Here is a 16,846-nt window from a genome sequence, read left to right as displayed (position 1 = left end):
ATTTTACTGCATTTGTGACCCTACAGACATAAATGTTATATTCCTCTGTAATAATAATCCAGGTAGATGTAGATGTATTTCTGCTTTTTTTTTTAAGTGTTTATGCAGTGGCATTGACATCGGTATTGGCAGAAAACACCTTCAACCCAGAATTCTTTTATGGGTGCATTCTTACTTTGTGGTGATTTAGAGTTGCACTGACCAGCTTTTTCCCTGCCAGTACCAGTTTTCATGTTTGAAACGGTATCGGCCGATCTATTTGTTACGAGTGCTCTGTTAAAGTCCCAGGGAACACAGTGTAAAGTATTCTAAATGTTTGTATGATACTAAAATCTTAAACACCCAGCAAAGTTTATATGAAAAAATGGCTTAAAAACACTGATCAAACCTAATATTTTGATGCTCACTGTAGGGAAAACCACATCAGCCTTGTGAGAGGTGAGGTCACTGCTTACATACACACTACCCAAGAATAGGCCTGCTCAGCTAACATGGAAAGGGGAGTGGACACTGGGAAGTGTACTTTAACTTACTTATGAAAACATGGATTAGTTTCCCTGGGGCTTTAGGCATGCGATTCATTTTGTTAGTATACTGTAAGTTAAACACTGTACTGTCTCTTGTAGCAACATTCTGAATAGTGGGCAGGTGACGTTTGTTTATCTTCACACATTCACTTCACATATTTTTTTAACTGTTGTACAGCAACACTTTTTTTAGGATTGTGTATTTTTTTTTTTAGAATTTTGTTCTAGTTCAGTTTTATAGTAGCCATGACTAAAGAACAGTTTTAATTGTGTATCCGTCACATCTGGCTGATATCAGTTCAGTATTACTGCTGATTCCAGATCCAGCATATTAGAGAGCATGTTCCAATCTGTCTTTGTCTTGTGCACAGCTCCAGTGTAGAGGTGGGCAGTATGGCAAAAACATATCACAGTGCTTGAAGACGTATTCACGGTACACAGTGCATATAACAGTGTTCTGACACACAGACGCAGTGCAGTAGTGGTGGCACGTGTAAAAATTGCCACCAAAAACTAATCTTTATTCAACATTTCACATACTGTACTGCAGTAAAACCAATTAAACAGGACTAATTTTGTTGTTCTTTAAGTGAAACATGCAGCTATTCAGTGCTCTTTAAGTACTGATGATATCCATGGCATGCTAAGCAAAGTATATTGTGTATCACGATAATAAAATGTATCACAATAGTGATAAAATATCGTCATATTGCCCATATTGCCTTTACTCAAGTGTTTCCAAATGGTTGCCTTCACAAGGATCATAACTGACCTCTATTATAGAGCTCAAGAGATTGATAGTCCTAATTAAAGTGTCTTGCAAACAAGGCTCTGGCTTGAGGAATGACATACATGTGTATGACGTCATCACTGAGTTTTCTTTGGTCACTCGGCCACATTGTTTATCTGACATTGGATGGATACAGAAAACTATTTACTTTTTGGGATTTGTAAACAGTAACTGTAGACAAAGATTTGCTAAGCATTCCTGAAGCTCTTCGCTCTTCATTCATGATCTCTTCTAGGCCAAAATAAAAAAGGTCTGAGAAGCTGCAGAAGTTTGCGTCTCTGATTCAGCTTCATGATTATTGACGACAGATGACTGGATTGGCCTCTGGCCGTGCCATCATGATGTTCTTCATTGTTGGGATCACCAAGACTTGGGAAAGAGGTGGTGACTTATTATTTAGGACTATGAGAATGGGCACAATTGTGCATTGTATGGCCGCTATTGTCCACTATTGTAACCGGGGTGTCCCCTGATCATAATCAAATAGACTAAACTATGGAGAGAAAAATCTGACCGTTTCCACCCTGTGATCTGCTGACTTCACTCCACTTCTCTCTTCTCCAGCATTCTGCTGGCTTGCACGTACACCAGAAATACCCAGATCCTGCAGTACTCCCTGTCATTTCTCACTTCAGCTAAATGGCCATTGTACTTGCAACCTGGTCAATGGGGACAAACCCAGCCAAAGAGCAAGCATACCATATCTGTGTCATATGGGCAATCGGTAGGGACCACTGTGTTGTCCTGGTGGCCTGTTCCTGTGAATAGTCTGGAAAATCTCTCTACTTACTGTAGATTAGTGGTTAACAGTAACCTTTAAAATGATGCGAACAGCTGGCCTTGGTGATTTCCCTTTAAAGGTATACCAGGCAACTGGATACATTTTGGTCATTGACCTTTAGCGTGTCAGTCAGAAGGTCATATGACTTATCAAAGTTTTCCAGTAAGTCCATTTGTAATGTCCTGCTGATCATATTGGGGTTTCTGTAGGCTGTAGTGGCGTTAGTGGTAGTGAGCATGAGAATATGCCTTTTAACAACACGACTCAGCAAATGAAGCTTTAGCAAATTATAGACATTTCTCATGATGATCTGTGAGAACAGTGACCAGTTTGAGACTTTCACAATAAGTCTTATGAAGTATCAGAGACGTTCACGCGTTCTAACAAAGTAAGATTGGTTTTAAATGACGCAGCAGACTGACGAGCAGTCAGGGTGCTGAGCCTGGTTTGTCATTGTGAAGGAAGTGCCACATTCTCATCTCTGTGCAACTTTGAGTCGCACACAAAGAAAAAGTGATGCTTGGAAGTTGTTTGGCTCAACTATGTACATTTTCACATACATACAATATATTACATCGAGACAATTTTGTCTTTTAGTTTACTTTTGTCGATATTTGTGTTGACATAATACATTTTATTTATTTATACATTTATTATGTACACATTTGAAATTCAGTGCATGTCATTGCATTTTTGGTGCTGTCGTAGAGGGATGAGACTTTAGGCAACTTTGAGAAAGTAATACATCGAGGCAAAAAAAGTGTTGGTAAATATCAGCATGTGTTTAAACCTAGGACATTTTCCACTTGCACCAGAGGGCACCACAAAGCCTTTTCACAACAATCGGAATTCTACAGATAAATCCCCTAAAAATTTGCTGAAAATCCCCTTGTTGTTGGCATTTTTTGCAGAATGGGTCAAAATGATTAGTCATCGCTACAACTTGGTGAATCCATTTCCTTTCTGTCTTTGCATTCTCAGAGTGTTTAATACAGAAACGTATCTGACTTAATGCCGAGGTTTAGTGTGTTAAAAGTTGGCTCTGTTCTTTTTCAGCTCACACTGACTGACCATCATGAAAAGACCTCACAGTGACTAAACATTCAACTAAAATGGTTCTCCATGTGTGGCAGCTAGAACACCAGTATGACACTCTCTCATTCATGACACTCACTTATATGGCTCACAGGGCAAATTTTGATATTCGAGTATCCATAAGAGTTCACGAACGGAAATCCGGTTAAAGGAAAGAAGGTTAAAACGACGGCGGAAAACGACTTTTAGCGACTTCGTCTGATGGCTTACATTTTTAGGTGACAGCACGGGTGTGGCACTAAAATGTAGCAGCACAAAGTATCTTCTACACAAAGTATTTTCTCCTCAGTGGACATGTTGTTTTGTTTCTGGGCCTAGCTAACATCAGCTGGAGTACCTAGCCTAGTTATTAATAAAGCTTCAATACATCTGCCTTCTCAGTCACGTTCTTACCAGCGTGTCCTCGTCAACATGCTGGCCTTTAGTGTTTCGGAGTAGCAAACTATAACATAACATACTCGCAAATATGAGCAGAACCATTTCATTTCACTGAATTGTCAGCTTGTATATTTTCTGTGTCTTCCTGCAAGGAAACATACAGAATACCTGTGCCAGTGTTCAACATGCAGCAATATAAGCAGGCCTTCATAATATATCAGAACTCTATACATTAATCCCAGATAAATGCAAACTTTTATCTTTCTTATATTAGAATAATATAGCTTGGTGTCTAATTTGTGCTGGTGTGGTGGATACACCTGCCTTCCTACCAGACCAGAGGTTCGATTCCCCAACAGGGCAAGAATTCCACTGCTATACCAGTAAAAGTCGTTGGGAGGGTTACTTTAAAAATGTATGTAATCTGTAACCAAATCCAAAGGATTATTATCTTAACGCCTTAAAGGCTTGTTACACACTAAGGCTTATTATTCAGTAACTACAGGGACATCAATGCAAACTAACTGAGTTATTTTTAGGTTATAGAAGTGTGTACTAAAACCACGCAAGGGGTTAAAGTAGACTCTTAAAAAGGGTTGGTTCTTCAAAGGTTCTTTAGTAAAGAAAATAGTTGTATATAGAACCGTGAACAGTCAAAGAACTCTTTGAATCTTTGAATCATTCAATGGTTCTTCAGATTGATGGAGAATGTGGTATAGATGGTTCTACAGCACCAAAAAGGGTTCTTCTGTTGTTACAATGTCATGGCTATAACAATAGAAGGACCCTTTATTGGTGCGATATAGAACCCTTTTCAATAAGGTTCGATATAGCACCATATAAAACACACTCTCCATCAGTCTGAAGAACGCTTTAACGATGCGAAGAACCCATTAATCGTGCAAAGTGTTCTTGGAGTGTTCATTGCTCTCCATAGAACCACTTCTTCACCAAGAACCCTCAAAGAACCACATTCAACAGTGAATGTAATCTGATTGCATTCCGTTACTTGCAGATTACTTGCCTTTTTAAAGTCATATGATGAAATAAAGACAGGGGAACAATAACATCAACCAGATGACTTTAACTCAACACAAGACAGAAAGGAACACTGTTTTATGCAGTAAAATGATAGACTATGGATGACTTAATTGTCTGTGTTTAAGCCAAAGTCAAAGCTCAATCTGGTAGACATCTTCTTTCACAACCTCTCATCAGCGATAGTTATAAATAGAGGATGAATAATGTTTGTTACAGTGCCTAGTTTGTAGCATAGATAACTCTCCACATATGAAAGACCAGAGGTTCGATTCCCATCCGGGCGGGAATGTCACTGCTGCACCAGTAAGAGTCCTTGGGCAAGACTCCTAACATTACATTCATCCACCGTTGTGAAGTGCTAAAAAAAGATGTGGTAAAAAAATGCTACGTCTGTCATGACCATGTAAAATGAATCAGCAATCCGTCCTAAAAGAGATGCCCACTCTGCTTCATATCTGGATTCAACTGAAAATGGTTGCTGTTATTGAAGCGGAAATTGCATTGGTGTATGAATGTAATCCCGTTGCTATATGATATGTTGTCCATGTCAGCGCAGTGTTCATGTCCGTCTCGGGGAGAACAGCGTTCTGCTTTTTCAGCCTGGCTGTGGGGGAGGCAGGTGAATGAAGACTGGATGCACTGCTAGTGCACAGCGTTCTGAATGTGCATGCTGTGAAGCGGAGCCTCCAGCACACGGCGTTTAGCGAGTTGTTGTGAGTGTGTTTGAGCTGTTGCTTGGCTTCGATACGGCTGGGGTGTGACGCTGGCCCTGGGCCTGCTCCTGTGCACACGGCCCCGTGCACAGATGGGAGAGAGGACGCAGTGAGACACCTTCCAGCCTGGGATAGCGACGAGCAGAGGGAGTCACGGCTTCAGACGCCTTCGAACATTCTGTTACTCCTGCGTGTGTATATGTTTGCGCTCATGCGTGCATGTGTGCTACTTTGCGTCCGTTGAAGGCATGTAATACTATAACCCTTATTTTTCGCCCCACATGCCAGATGGTGGGTGTCCCGTAATGCTAAATGGGACGTGCAAAACATAATCAGATACAGGAAAGATTAGCATCACTGTAAGGAGATGCTCAAAGTAATAAGACTGTTCAGTGACCGGAACAGTGCTCAGATTTGGCCTCGTGTGTGAAAGTCCTGTTTATAGCAGTTGAGATGTTTATATATAGCTGTTTGTTCGTGCTGTAGATTCTTTTAGTTTCTTTAAATTTAATAACATTTTTGTGGTTTTAAGGGCCAAAAATAGTTATTTTAAATAACTTATTTTTACATCAACTTTTTCCATCCTCTCTTTATCCCTTAGAAATGACACAGGCTGTTTTTGTTATTGTGCCTTTAGGAATGATATGTGCAAATTATCTCTGTTCTGATTGGCAGCTCTATATCACATCCCATTTAATGTGAATGGGTGGAGCTTAACTGTGGTAGACTGAATAGGTCAATATATGTAAACGTCCTGGTTTTTGTGACATCACAGAAACAATGAATTCAGAACAGGCTGAAACTTTGATTTGTGCTACATAAAACCAGGAAAATTAGAAAAATTATTTTTCCACAATATGGGCGATTTACGTTGCCTGCCTTTGACGTAACCTTGACATGAACAGTTTATACCCCTTGAAGCCTAGGCTTATTGTTCATTTATAAATGTTAAGACTTATTTTTCAGCAGTTACTATTTATTTATTTTGTAACTACCATGAATATTATGTGTAGGTTCTGTAGCTATGAAAGTGAGAAATTGAAGTTTGGGCCCACATGCAGGGTTCAAGGGGTTAAGCCTCTTCCAAAATCAACTAATGTGGGTGGAGAAGGAAAAAACAGTGAGATGATAAAAGCAGCAGTGTTTTTAATATAAAATGTAGCTTTAGGTAAGTGAAATATGGTCCAGTATCCTTTGACTGCAGTGTGTTTTGGTCTTGACCACACATTTTCCACAATGAGATAAAAGTGTAGCCAGTCGGATATTTGTGGGAGGTTTCTGATTCACAGTGTGACTTACTGGGTAGAAAGCAATGCTTGGGCTGTCCTGATATGATGGACATTTATTAACAAAATGTAGTAGCATATTATAAAAATGATTGCTCCTAGGGGTGGACGTCGATTTTCCATCTTGCATGCAGCTTTTAGATTTAGTAATTGTGATTAAATTAATACTTCACCCAAAGCAGGATTCCAGGTGCTAGACCTCTGTTAAGGGCTTGTGAAGAGCCAGGTGCATAGACTTCCTTCAAAGAGAGCAAAGTGGAGATCTGGAGTCTAGAAAACTACCATTATGTGAATCATACAGCTATCAGAGTGAGCTCCAGCGATGCTGGTCTCTTCGCATACATGACATAGGTTTGAGATGGGGTTAGTCCTGAGCAGTTTACATACAGACAAGAAACAAGAATAAATGCTTTACTATTTATTTCTGCTGCTCTTTTATATTGTGAGTTTGGTCCAAGCCACAGTTCGAGTCTGTCTATTGGAGTAAAATAACTACATGATAAGCTTATTTACCTGCCTGATTTTTTTTAATGCATTTTTAAAATATTTTATAATCTTATATTTTGTTACTGTTACACGACTACTTATATTTTGTCATTTTTAAAATGACGATTAGTTTATTTATTCAGACATTTATCAGTTAATCGGTCATATTGTATAAAAATATGTTTGTTGTCTCATGAGAACAGTGAGAGGTGGGGCTGGGGTAACTTTGAGGGGGGGATGCAATGCCACAACAACAAAAACTGGCTAATTATCAGTGCCGGGACACTGATAAAACTTCAGGTTCTTAATATTAAGGGTGCACAGTCATGTCTGAATCATACCGGTATTGGCAGATACTGGCTTTAAAAAGAATATCTGCACTGGACAGATGTTTAGATTTGACCATATTTCAAAGCACAATTGGATGATGTATAAAATATCAGAGTGTTAAGGCGACAATCGATTACTCTGTTAAAACGTCTGCATTTCATTCACTTTACTGTCTTCAGAACCTCATAGAAATGTGTTACCAGTCCCTGTAGTATAATACTGATGAATGGAGTCCAGATTTCTACATTTTGTGAATGTTAACATATCATTGTCTGCAGGTATGTGCATGACTAAATACTAGACATTGGCATTGACCCTCCATTCCTATATTTGTGCACCCCTAGTTAATATTGGCCTATATTATTGGCCAACCGGTTTATCTGTCCTCATTACATCCCTACTTACTGGTACTGTCCAGCACTCCCAGACCATGCCAGTGTACACTAAGTAGTGAGTGAGGAGGTGATGACTTCAGCATTGTTGAAGAAGAGAACGAGAGAGAAAGAAAGAGAGAGGAGAGAGGGGGAGAGAGAGAGAGAGAGAGAGAGAGAGAGAGATGTTTTTGTGAATTTCCACATCACAGATGGATAGAATGACTCACTCACAGACCCTTGCACACACATACACACACATATATCACTGACATTTTCTCTCTCCTGCCTGCGTTTGTGACAAGTGCTCCAAGTTCTATCCTCCGTCTATTTTAGTGAGGTTTAATTTTGTCGGATTGCCATTCAGCGTTCATCCAAAACTGCGGCTCTCATTAATAAGGAAATGTGTCTGGTTTTCCTGGCTTGGACTCAAGGTGGGCACCAGGGATATTGACCCAGCGCTGGAGGCCTGCAGGGACTTGCAGTCTTCTGCTGACCACTGCCTCTGCGCCAATCAGCAAGGTACCCATAGCACTTAGGCCAGAGGAGCTGCTGCACGGCTGCCCACCTACTTACCCCGAAAACGGCATTTTGAATGTCATATTTAAGTACGGCTGTCAAACAATGAGTAACATCAACACCCCCCAACCTCCCCTCCCCCAGTTTAAAGGGAAAGTTTGGTGAAAAATGAAAGGTACACCCTTGTTTCCCTCGTACAGACAAAATTCAGGTTTTAAGAAGGGGGGCTGCTACTACTGTTTTAGCTGTGGGTTACTTTTGTCCACTTCTATAGGTAATAGTATGTTATAATAACAGTATGGACCTGGTTTGAGGAGGTCTATGATGATGAACTGGCAAACTCCAGTTACAGCATAACTGCAAGTCTGGTTTTTGCATTATATAGTTAAATTCTTTCTTTTTTACTTTAAAATAAGGATGTAAGTAATTAACCGATTAGCTAAGTGAACAGAGATTCCACCTTGTAAACAGCAGCATCATAAATATCTACAGTTGTGTGGAAAAGTTTGAACACACACGGTCATATTACATGTTTTGTTGGTTTTCAAAGTGAAAATAAGTGAACACATTGTCTACAGAGAGTTTTTAGCAAAGTTTAGTGCACAAATTCTATTTGTTTGCTGAGTTTAACATATTGTAAAAAATATAGTATAAAAATTTAAATGTGCCAATTTGACCGGTGCGTCTAAACGTTTGTGTACGACTGTATCTGTTGTTACTGAGAAGGAATGTTGCAAGCAGGCATTCACTATTAGGAATAAAGGTTCTGTGCAGGTACATTATTTGTTTATCAAGGTACAAATAATGTAAACGTTCCCTCAAAAGTACGACAGTGGTTTTAAGTTTTTCCAGGTGAAAAGTTCGTATTTGTACCTTTTCATAAACAAATGTTTCAAAACAGAACAATAAAATAAAAGCCTGGAGACGAGACGGGGTGTGTGGAGTCAGTACAGCTTAGAACATATCATTTCAGTGGATTATGGTTCAGTTATGTTCCCTGACTAAAGGTACTGAGATGTACCCTTGAGGGAACCACCCCAGTGACAGGAAGGGTACTGCCCCAGTGACAGTTTTGTACATTTTTTTCGGCGGTCTTGCTTCTTTGCTGTTATTACTCAGTAGCTGACGAAACTCAAATAAACAAACATTACTCAGCGTTGTCCTCTAAAGGTGTTATAGCCTCAGTCAGAAGTTAGAATTTTTGCTGTCTTCATAGAATCCAGCAAAACAAATCTTGCTTTCTTTTATTTTCTATGTTTGCCTCAAAATGACAGATGAAAATGCATCATTTTTGATGCATCTGATTTAAATTGTTTGTTGCGACACATGCATATGCTTGTAAAAGCTAAAAACTGGAAAATAATTGTGATCAGCTTAAATAACAGCAGTCAGGCAATGATGTAATAATTGTGACGGCCTAGCTTGGCTAAGACTATGGCTTTGTCCCTGTAAAATTCAGCTGTGATGAGGTGAGCCGAGTGGTCTCCACTCCAAACCCCAAAATTCTGCTGCACACATACCGGCGGGACCGTGAATCACACCACCAGCTGCAGATTAGACTGCAAACGTCAGCCGATTATGAGGAACACCTCGTTTTATTGGGCTTTGCGTTTGATTTGATTTTAATTACAGATTGATATCCGATGACTTTGGCATGTGGAGGCTCCCTGGTTTCACTCCCTCTCAGCACCAGTGCATTGGACTGGCCTTCTCCCTCTGGACTTCCCCAGTCATTAATTCGAATCCCACAGCCCTTATTATACACACACACACACACACACACGCGCGCGCGCGCGCACACACACACACACACACTCTCTCTCTATCCACAAGTGAAGCCACAGTATGCAGTGCAGCATAGACTTTTTTGTACATATTAATTACAAATATCATGAAATGGCTGAATAATTTAAAACATGCTGAAGGAGTATGAAACACCAAGTGTGTGAAGCTGGGGTCTTGCCTTTTTCTATGCTTCTTCTCCTCTATTTCAGAGACCTCTTTCTTCAAGTTCTTCTCTCATTGGACCCCTTCATTGTGCCATCCCTTATTATGGCTTCTGTGAACCAAAAGATTGATGAACTGACACTTTCTGTGTGCATTATGCTGGAAACAATTCCCATCTGCGGAATTATCGCAATAAACTATATATCATGATCCTTTCATGTGGTTTGTGATTACAAAGTGCCACATGTGAATGCTACAGAGCTTTTCCCTATAGCTCACATTTTCTCTGATAGTATTATCATTCTCATATAATTACTGTCTGGGCTAGCTTCTAATTTATTATTACTTAATTTATAATGATAACTGTTTTCTGCTGCATGTTAACATACAGTGGTTTTCTGCATTTGTTGGGTTTTAAACCAAAATATTGCCAAACTGCTGCACCCGTCTTCAAGACAGCCTTGTTATTTTAGACTTTACTCGTAAGTAGATCTCACATATTATAGTATATTCCCAAGCATTCTTTGTCTGAAAATCTATGTTATAATCTTTCCAAGTGTCATTCAGAGGAAGTGTGTGTGTAGTTTGTGAGTTCAGAACATGGTGGTGGTAGTATGAGGGAAGACTGATTGAGGGAGGGGGGAGAACTCTGAGATCTTGGGCTGGAGTTCTGGGCAGCTCCTGCCTGTAGCTGGAAGGCCAGACCCCCCTCATAGCTGTAGTAGTACCAATGTAGGACTGAGGAACAGGGAGGAGATGGGGTGGCGGTGGGGTTTGCAAACCCTTCGTCTCGGAAACAGAATTTATAGGGCTTTTGAATGGAAGAAGGAGGGATTTCAGGCAAACTCCAGTTATAGCATAACTGCAAGTCTGGTTTTTGCATTATATAATTAAACTCTTTCTTTTCTACTTTAAAATATGGATGTAAGTAATTAACCGATTAACCATTAACCAGGAAATAAACTGGTTGTTCAAGCATTGCTTTCAGTTCATTGAATTTTATTTAATTTCCTATTTGTAGCAACATCTGCAATCAATAACACAGACAACTGCGTCATCCATGTTTTCTGAGAGAAGAGTGTTTTCTGAGAGTGAGATCCACATCAGTGTGAGGAAATCACACATCGTTGTGCAAAATTATGGAGAAGAACGAGGTGGATGGCGATGTTATCTGAGAGCTCACTGAGCCAAACTTGCCCTGGTCATGGCTTTTATGTCTGAGCTAGTAACGAGAGGTAAATAAAACTTTAGATACTAATTTAGATACTTTCACTCTCAGTTCCTCATCATGATGTCTTCCAGTCACTTCGTCATATAATCATCACAGTCATAGTTTCGAGCCACAAAAACTGGGTTCTTACATGCTGTATATTTAATACGGTATCAGTTTGTGTTCTTCATATGCAAAGATGCCTGGCCTCAGCTGTCAGGGTGCATCTCAGTGCATTAATGCAGAATTCAGTTGATGTGTGTGATCATAAGTGTGAGTACATTTTTACCACAGATGAGAGTGATGTGGCAGTGAAAGTGTGCAAAAGAATGATTACATATAATGCTTTATATCGGCAGGGAATTCCACTGATTTTTCAAAATTAAGTAATCAAAAAATTTAAATTAGAAAGTAATTAAATCACTGAGATGTAAACAAAGTTATTCAGAGTCCAGAGAAATTCTCTAGACAGACTTACAGAATTGTTCTCAGTAGTGGTGATGGGAACCAGACGTCTGAACCATTTAATGCCTCTGAAATGGTTAAGAAAACACTGCTTGATGTCTGAGACTTTGTCTTACAGTAGTTGTAAGTTAAGATATTTTTTTTCATCCGTTCTTGGTGGATAGGTATGTGCAGGGCGAGGCAAAATGCCACACCTTAGCCATTATCACCATGAAAAATAAGAACTCAGAAGGCAGGTGTAGGTTCACTGGTGGTTTTGGCTAGTAAATGAAGTGGCTATATTTGTGTTGTAGACATGGCGACCCCTGGTTCCTATCACCACCACTGTAAAGAAATCTGAGTTGCTAAGTTTCTCTATAATGAACCATTTCATATCAAACCACTCCTGAATGACTTTGTTCACATGTACAGTTATTGGATTATGCAGAATTTTTGAAAAATCTGTGGATTTCCGTTTTTTTAATTGTGGCAATATTCAGTAATATCAGTTATGGGCCCAGGGCTAATGTGCATGTGTGAGAGAAAGGGGCTGTTTATGCCTCACTATTGTGCTTTGAGCGTATTGATTCAGTGGCTCCTTGCTCCTGAGACATGGCTTCACCTCCATACTCGTCAACATCGTGTCTCTCTCTCTCTCTCTCTCTCTCTCTCTCTCTCTCTCTCTCTCTCCCCCTCGCTCTCTCATTCTCTCCCTCCCTAGTTAATTATTGAACACACTGACTCAGGTTACCATATAAGGCTGACTCCTGGCTTGCTAAGCGTTACAGAGGAAGAATGGGAGAGAAGACTCGCTGAGCTGTTTGCATTGCCAAGTTGAGTGAATGTGAAAGTAAACTGTGCCCAAGCTTTTGACTCGTTCCTGTGCAAATACTTTAAGTGGAGCATTTTTTTGCATTGATTCCTCCTTCCATGTTTTAGTCTCCTGGCCATAAGTAACATACACACTCGAGGAATGTGCTGCAGGAGTCTCGCGTTGACATTGTCTGTGTTATGCTTGAGTTGTTGATGCATGATTGTCTCATTGGTATGCGTGACGTAATGCAGAATACTCTGTTTTGTTTTGTGCAGTGCTGGATGAATGAAAAATGTAAAAGTGGGTGTGGAGTTTGCCCTGATCACATGCCTGAGAAGATTAAAGTCCTAACCCATCTCTCTCTCTCTCTCTCTCTCTCTCTCTCTCTCTCTCTTTCACAGTGACAGTTACATTGTGCGCGTCAAAGCGGTGGTCATGACCCGGGATGACTCGAGTGGGGGTTGGCTAGCACAGGAGGGAGGGGGTCTCAGCAGAGTGGGCGTATGCAAGGTGATGCCCGCTGAGCTGAGTGGCCACAGTGACTTCCTCATCCATGGAGAGCGCCTCAAAGACAAGCAGGTAACACGGCTCATCATACAGTCCATATCCTGGGCACCTCAGGAACTGGCCCAAACTTCCACCTGGTTCACTGCAGAAACATGACTCTCCATGGATGGATGGATGGATGGATGGATGGATGGATGGATGGATGGATGGATGGATGGATGGATGGATGGATGGATGGATGGATGGATGGATGGATTCAACTTTATTGTCATTGCTCAGTACAAGTACAGGGCAATGAAATGTAGTTAGCATCTACCAGAAGTGCACATACTAGCAATAGTGCAAAAACAGGCCATGCAAATCTGCAATAATAGGCATAAATATAACACATCTATGAAACATATAACTATAAGAACAATAAATACACAATTACAAATATATCTATGAATATGATATATAATATATACCTGCAACTGCCATTCGCCCGTCTCCATCATCCATTGTAGGTCTGCAACAATTAGTTGACAAAATCACCAACTTTGATAATAAAATAAGTCAATGTTGATCATGTATTACTGTTACTTTTACAAAAAGCTGCTGTGTAATTCTAATATGCACCTTGAAGGGGAATTCAATGCTCTGGAGTCACTGAGTCAAAATTGTTCACCACAGTGGAAGTGATGGGAACCAGACGTCTAAGTTTCATGCCTCTAAAAGCTATCTCACAGAAAATTAATACATGAAATAATTAGTACATGAATAATAATTATTCTACTGTACATCATTTTATGACAGTTTCGATAAAGTTGGCCTACAACTTTTTATTAAATCCAATTAAGTCCAAGGCAAAATGGACTTAATTGCTTAATTTTTCAAATGTATCACTATTTTACCGTAATCAGCATGACATATAAAACTCACATAAAACACATGTAGGTCCACTGCTCATTTTGGATAGTAAATAAAATGACTATTTGTGTTGGAGACATGGCAACCCCTAATTCCTAAAACAGAACGTCTCTTGGAAGCCCAAACATTTCAGTGAAATTAACTACAGTTAGTAAAATGAATGCCATACTGAGTTAGTTGTTCAATAATGAAATGGTAAGGCTCCAGACTAACACTGTCCAGGACAGACATAGTGCACCAGTCAATGCTAGATCATGCCACGTTCCATGCATTAACACTTAAAATAAATAAGCCATAAATATAGTAATGGTGTAAACGCAGGAGTAATGCAGAAACCAAAACAAAAAATGTGAACAAAAGCAGGTTATATATATTTACATATATTTATATATACAGAGAGAGATAGATAGATAGATAGATAGATAGATATTTTTTTATATTTTGATGATGATTTTTACATATCTGGCTTCTTGAGCCATTACATTTATTTATTTTTCACTGAAACACAAGCGTAATTGTTAGATTAGTTGATTTGACAGATAAAGTAGTTCAGACAATAATAGAAATAATTGTTAGCTACAGTCTTAGTTTGCTGTCGTATAATTGTTCTGTGTTTATTTTGCTGTACCGTTCTCTAGTAGACTCTACTCTGTAGACTCTAGTCCTGGAGTACCCTGTATTGCATATTCTGCACTTACACATTCAATCAAACTGATTGGCTAATTATCATATAGCAGTTCTCCAGGGCCAGGATTGGGAACTACTGCCTTAGATAGCTCTAAAGCCTCTGGTGGTCTTTTCTGACAGGCTGTGTTGTTTTGACTGGCAGGTGATTCTGAAATGTTTCATTCGGAAAGATTTGATCTACACCAAGGCCACGCCCACGTTTCACCACTGGAAGGTCGACAACAAAAAATGCGGCCTCACGTTCCAGAGTCCCGCCGACGCCCGTGCCTTCGACCGAGGGGTGCGAAAAGCCTTGGAGGACATTACCGAAGGTCAGTGCAGCTGCAGCTGAAAGCATTGAGACCAGAATGTGACTGAGGTTACGGTCCAAAATGCGTACGCATGCTAATAGGAACACTTGTGTGTGCTAATGGGAGCACTGGTGTGTGCTAATGGGAGCGCTGGTGTGTTGACTCCCATCTGCCGTTGGTAGCACATTCCAAAACATAGTATGCATAGAAAACATAGTAGTAGCAGAGAGTATGTCATAATTCATGATTCATATTTACAAACTTAGAAAGGCTCACAGCTTCCCTTGCGGGACTTCACTGTTACTCAGCCCTCCATGGAAGAAATTTTTCTCAGTGCAAGTTAATGTTGAGTTGGAAGTTACAGTTATGTTTACCTGTTTATATGAGCTTATATGAGTGTTCAGTTTTATCATTCGTCATTAGAAAAATGCACCAACACTTTTCCATTTCTTCATATTGTATATATATTTTAATATTGTTTTGTACTAAAACTGCCGTACCTATTTAGTTAGACAGCATTGGCTAGTTTTGCCCATCGTCATGGAGCATAGCTATAGCTACCTTTAAGCAGAAAGCAGAGGCGTCAGGCTCACATTGGGCTATTTTGTATGCAGTCAGCTCCATTGGGAACAACCCATGATCAGTACTTCTGTGTAGGGATGGGTGGAGTTGCATTTTCATCAAGCAAATAAATTCCCTGGGAGCATGGCTAAACCTGCTACATTATAAATTTTAGTGACGGATGATGTCATATAACGTGTCCCAGTTCTTTCCATTTGAGCCCATGCAGCCTTATACACAGACACATATTTAGTCTAGATCTTCTCCACATAACTGAAGTTATTGGAATGTACTGGCCAAAATACCAGTATACAGAATGTAAATACACCAATCAGGAAACAGCCTGACTCATTCTTACCTTCTTAGCCTCTTTCGTAGGCCCCTGTGGGACAGTTAACATGGATAGTTTTTAATATAATCAAACAAAATATATTTTCCCCCCATAACACTGTTATCTGATAGGATGTCAACTAGGATACTGTGGCTCTGTGTTGAGCTGCTAGTGAGCAATGATGGATGAAGCGGGTGGGGGTGGTGAAAACAATACACACCACTCCACAAAGACGGCTGTGCTGAGATACAACAGAAAGCACAACTACAGCTTTCTTTACATTAAAAAATGTGTACAACTGAGAAAAAAATCAACAAAAACACTTATAAATGTTGAACTGTGAAGACAAAAACAGTTCATATTTAGTTTGGTTGGTCATACATATTACCATCAAAATGTATTTCATCAACATTATCAAAGAAAAAAAGTGTTTAACCCTTGTGTGGTGTTCAGGTCTGTGGGACCCATTTTCAGTGTTTACCAAAAGAAAAAACATGCAATGTATTATTATTATTATTTCAACCTCAGATTCCTTGGGCTTTACTCATTTTCTGTGAAATAAAATATCCCATTTTCAGTGTCTTCACTCTGTTCACCCCCCACACATTTATATTACACATGTGGTGTTGGGTGAACCAGCAGGGAATAAAAGTGTGGAGGTGCTGTGTCCCTTTACTCTGTTCTCCTCCAACATGGCCTGCTGTTAGTGTGTGTGTCTGTGTGTGTGTGTTTGTGTGTGTGAGGGTGGACAACATGCACAGGCTGCTGACTGGCTACAGCTGCTAAAGGAGAACCCTACACTGGACATTTATTTTAAACATCTGGTGTT

General features: G+C 39.8%; 1 protein-coding gene across 1 annotated transcript in view; it reads left to right on the top strand.

Moving 5' to 3' along the window:
- Positions 1–16,846, top strand: part of spred2b (sprouty related EVH1 domain containing 2b) — a 54,385-nt gene that overhangs the window by 20,112 nt on the left and 17,427 nt on the right. Inside the window, exons 2-3 of the mRNA XM_036573743.1 lie at positions 13,134–13,311; positions 14,978–15,146. Of these exons, the coding sequence (XP_036429636.1) occupies positions 13,134–13,311; positions 14,978–15,146 (347 nt within the window). The remainder of the gene's footprint in view (positions 1–13,133; positions 13,312–14,977; positions 15,147–16,846) is intronic.

Source organism: Colossoma macropomum, unplaced genomic scaffold (genome assembly GCF_904425465.1).
Source record: "Colossoma macropomum unplaced genomic scaffold, Colossoma_macropomum, whole genome shotgun sequence".
In the NCBI taxonomy this organism is placed as follows: domain Eukaryota; kingdom Metazoa; phylum Chordata; class Actinopteri; order Characiformes; family Serrasalmidae; genus Colossoma; species Colossoma macropomum.
The sequence above is the reverse complement of the archived record's forward strand: the minus strand, read 5'-3'. Positions and strand labels throughout refer to the sequence as shown.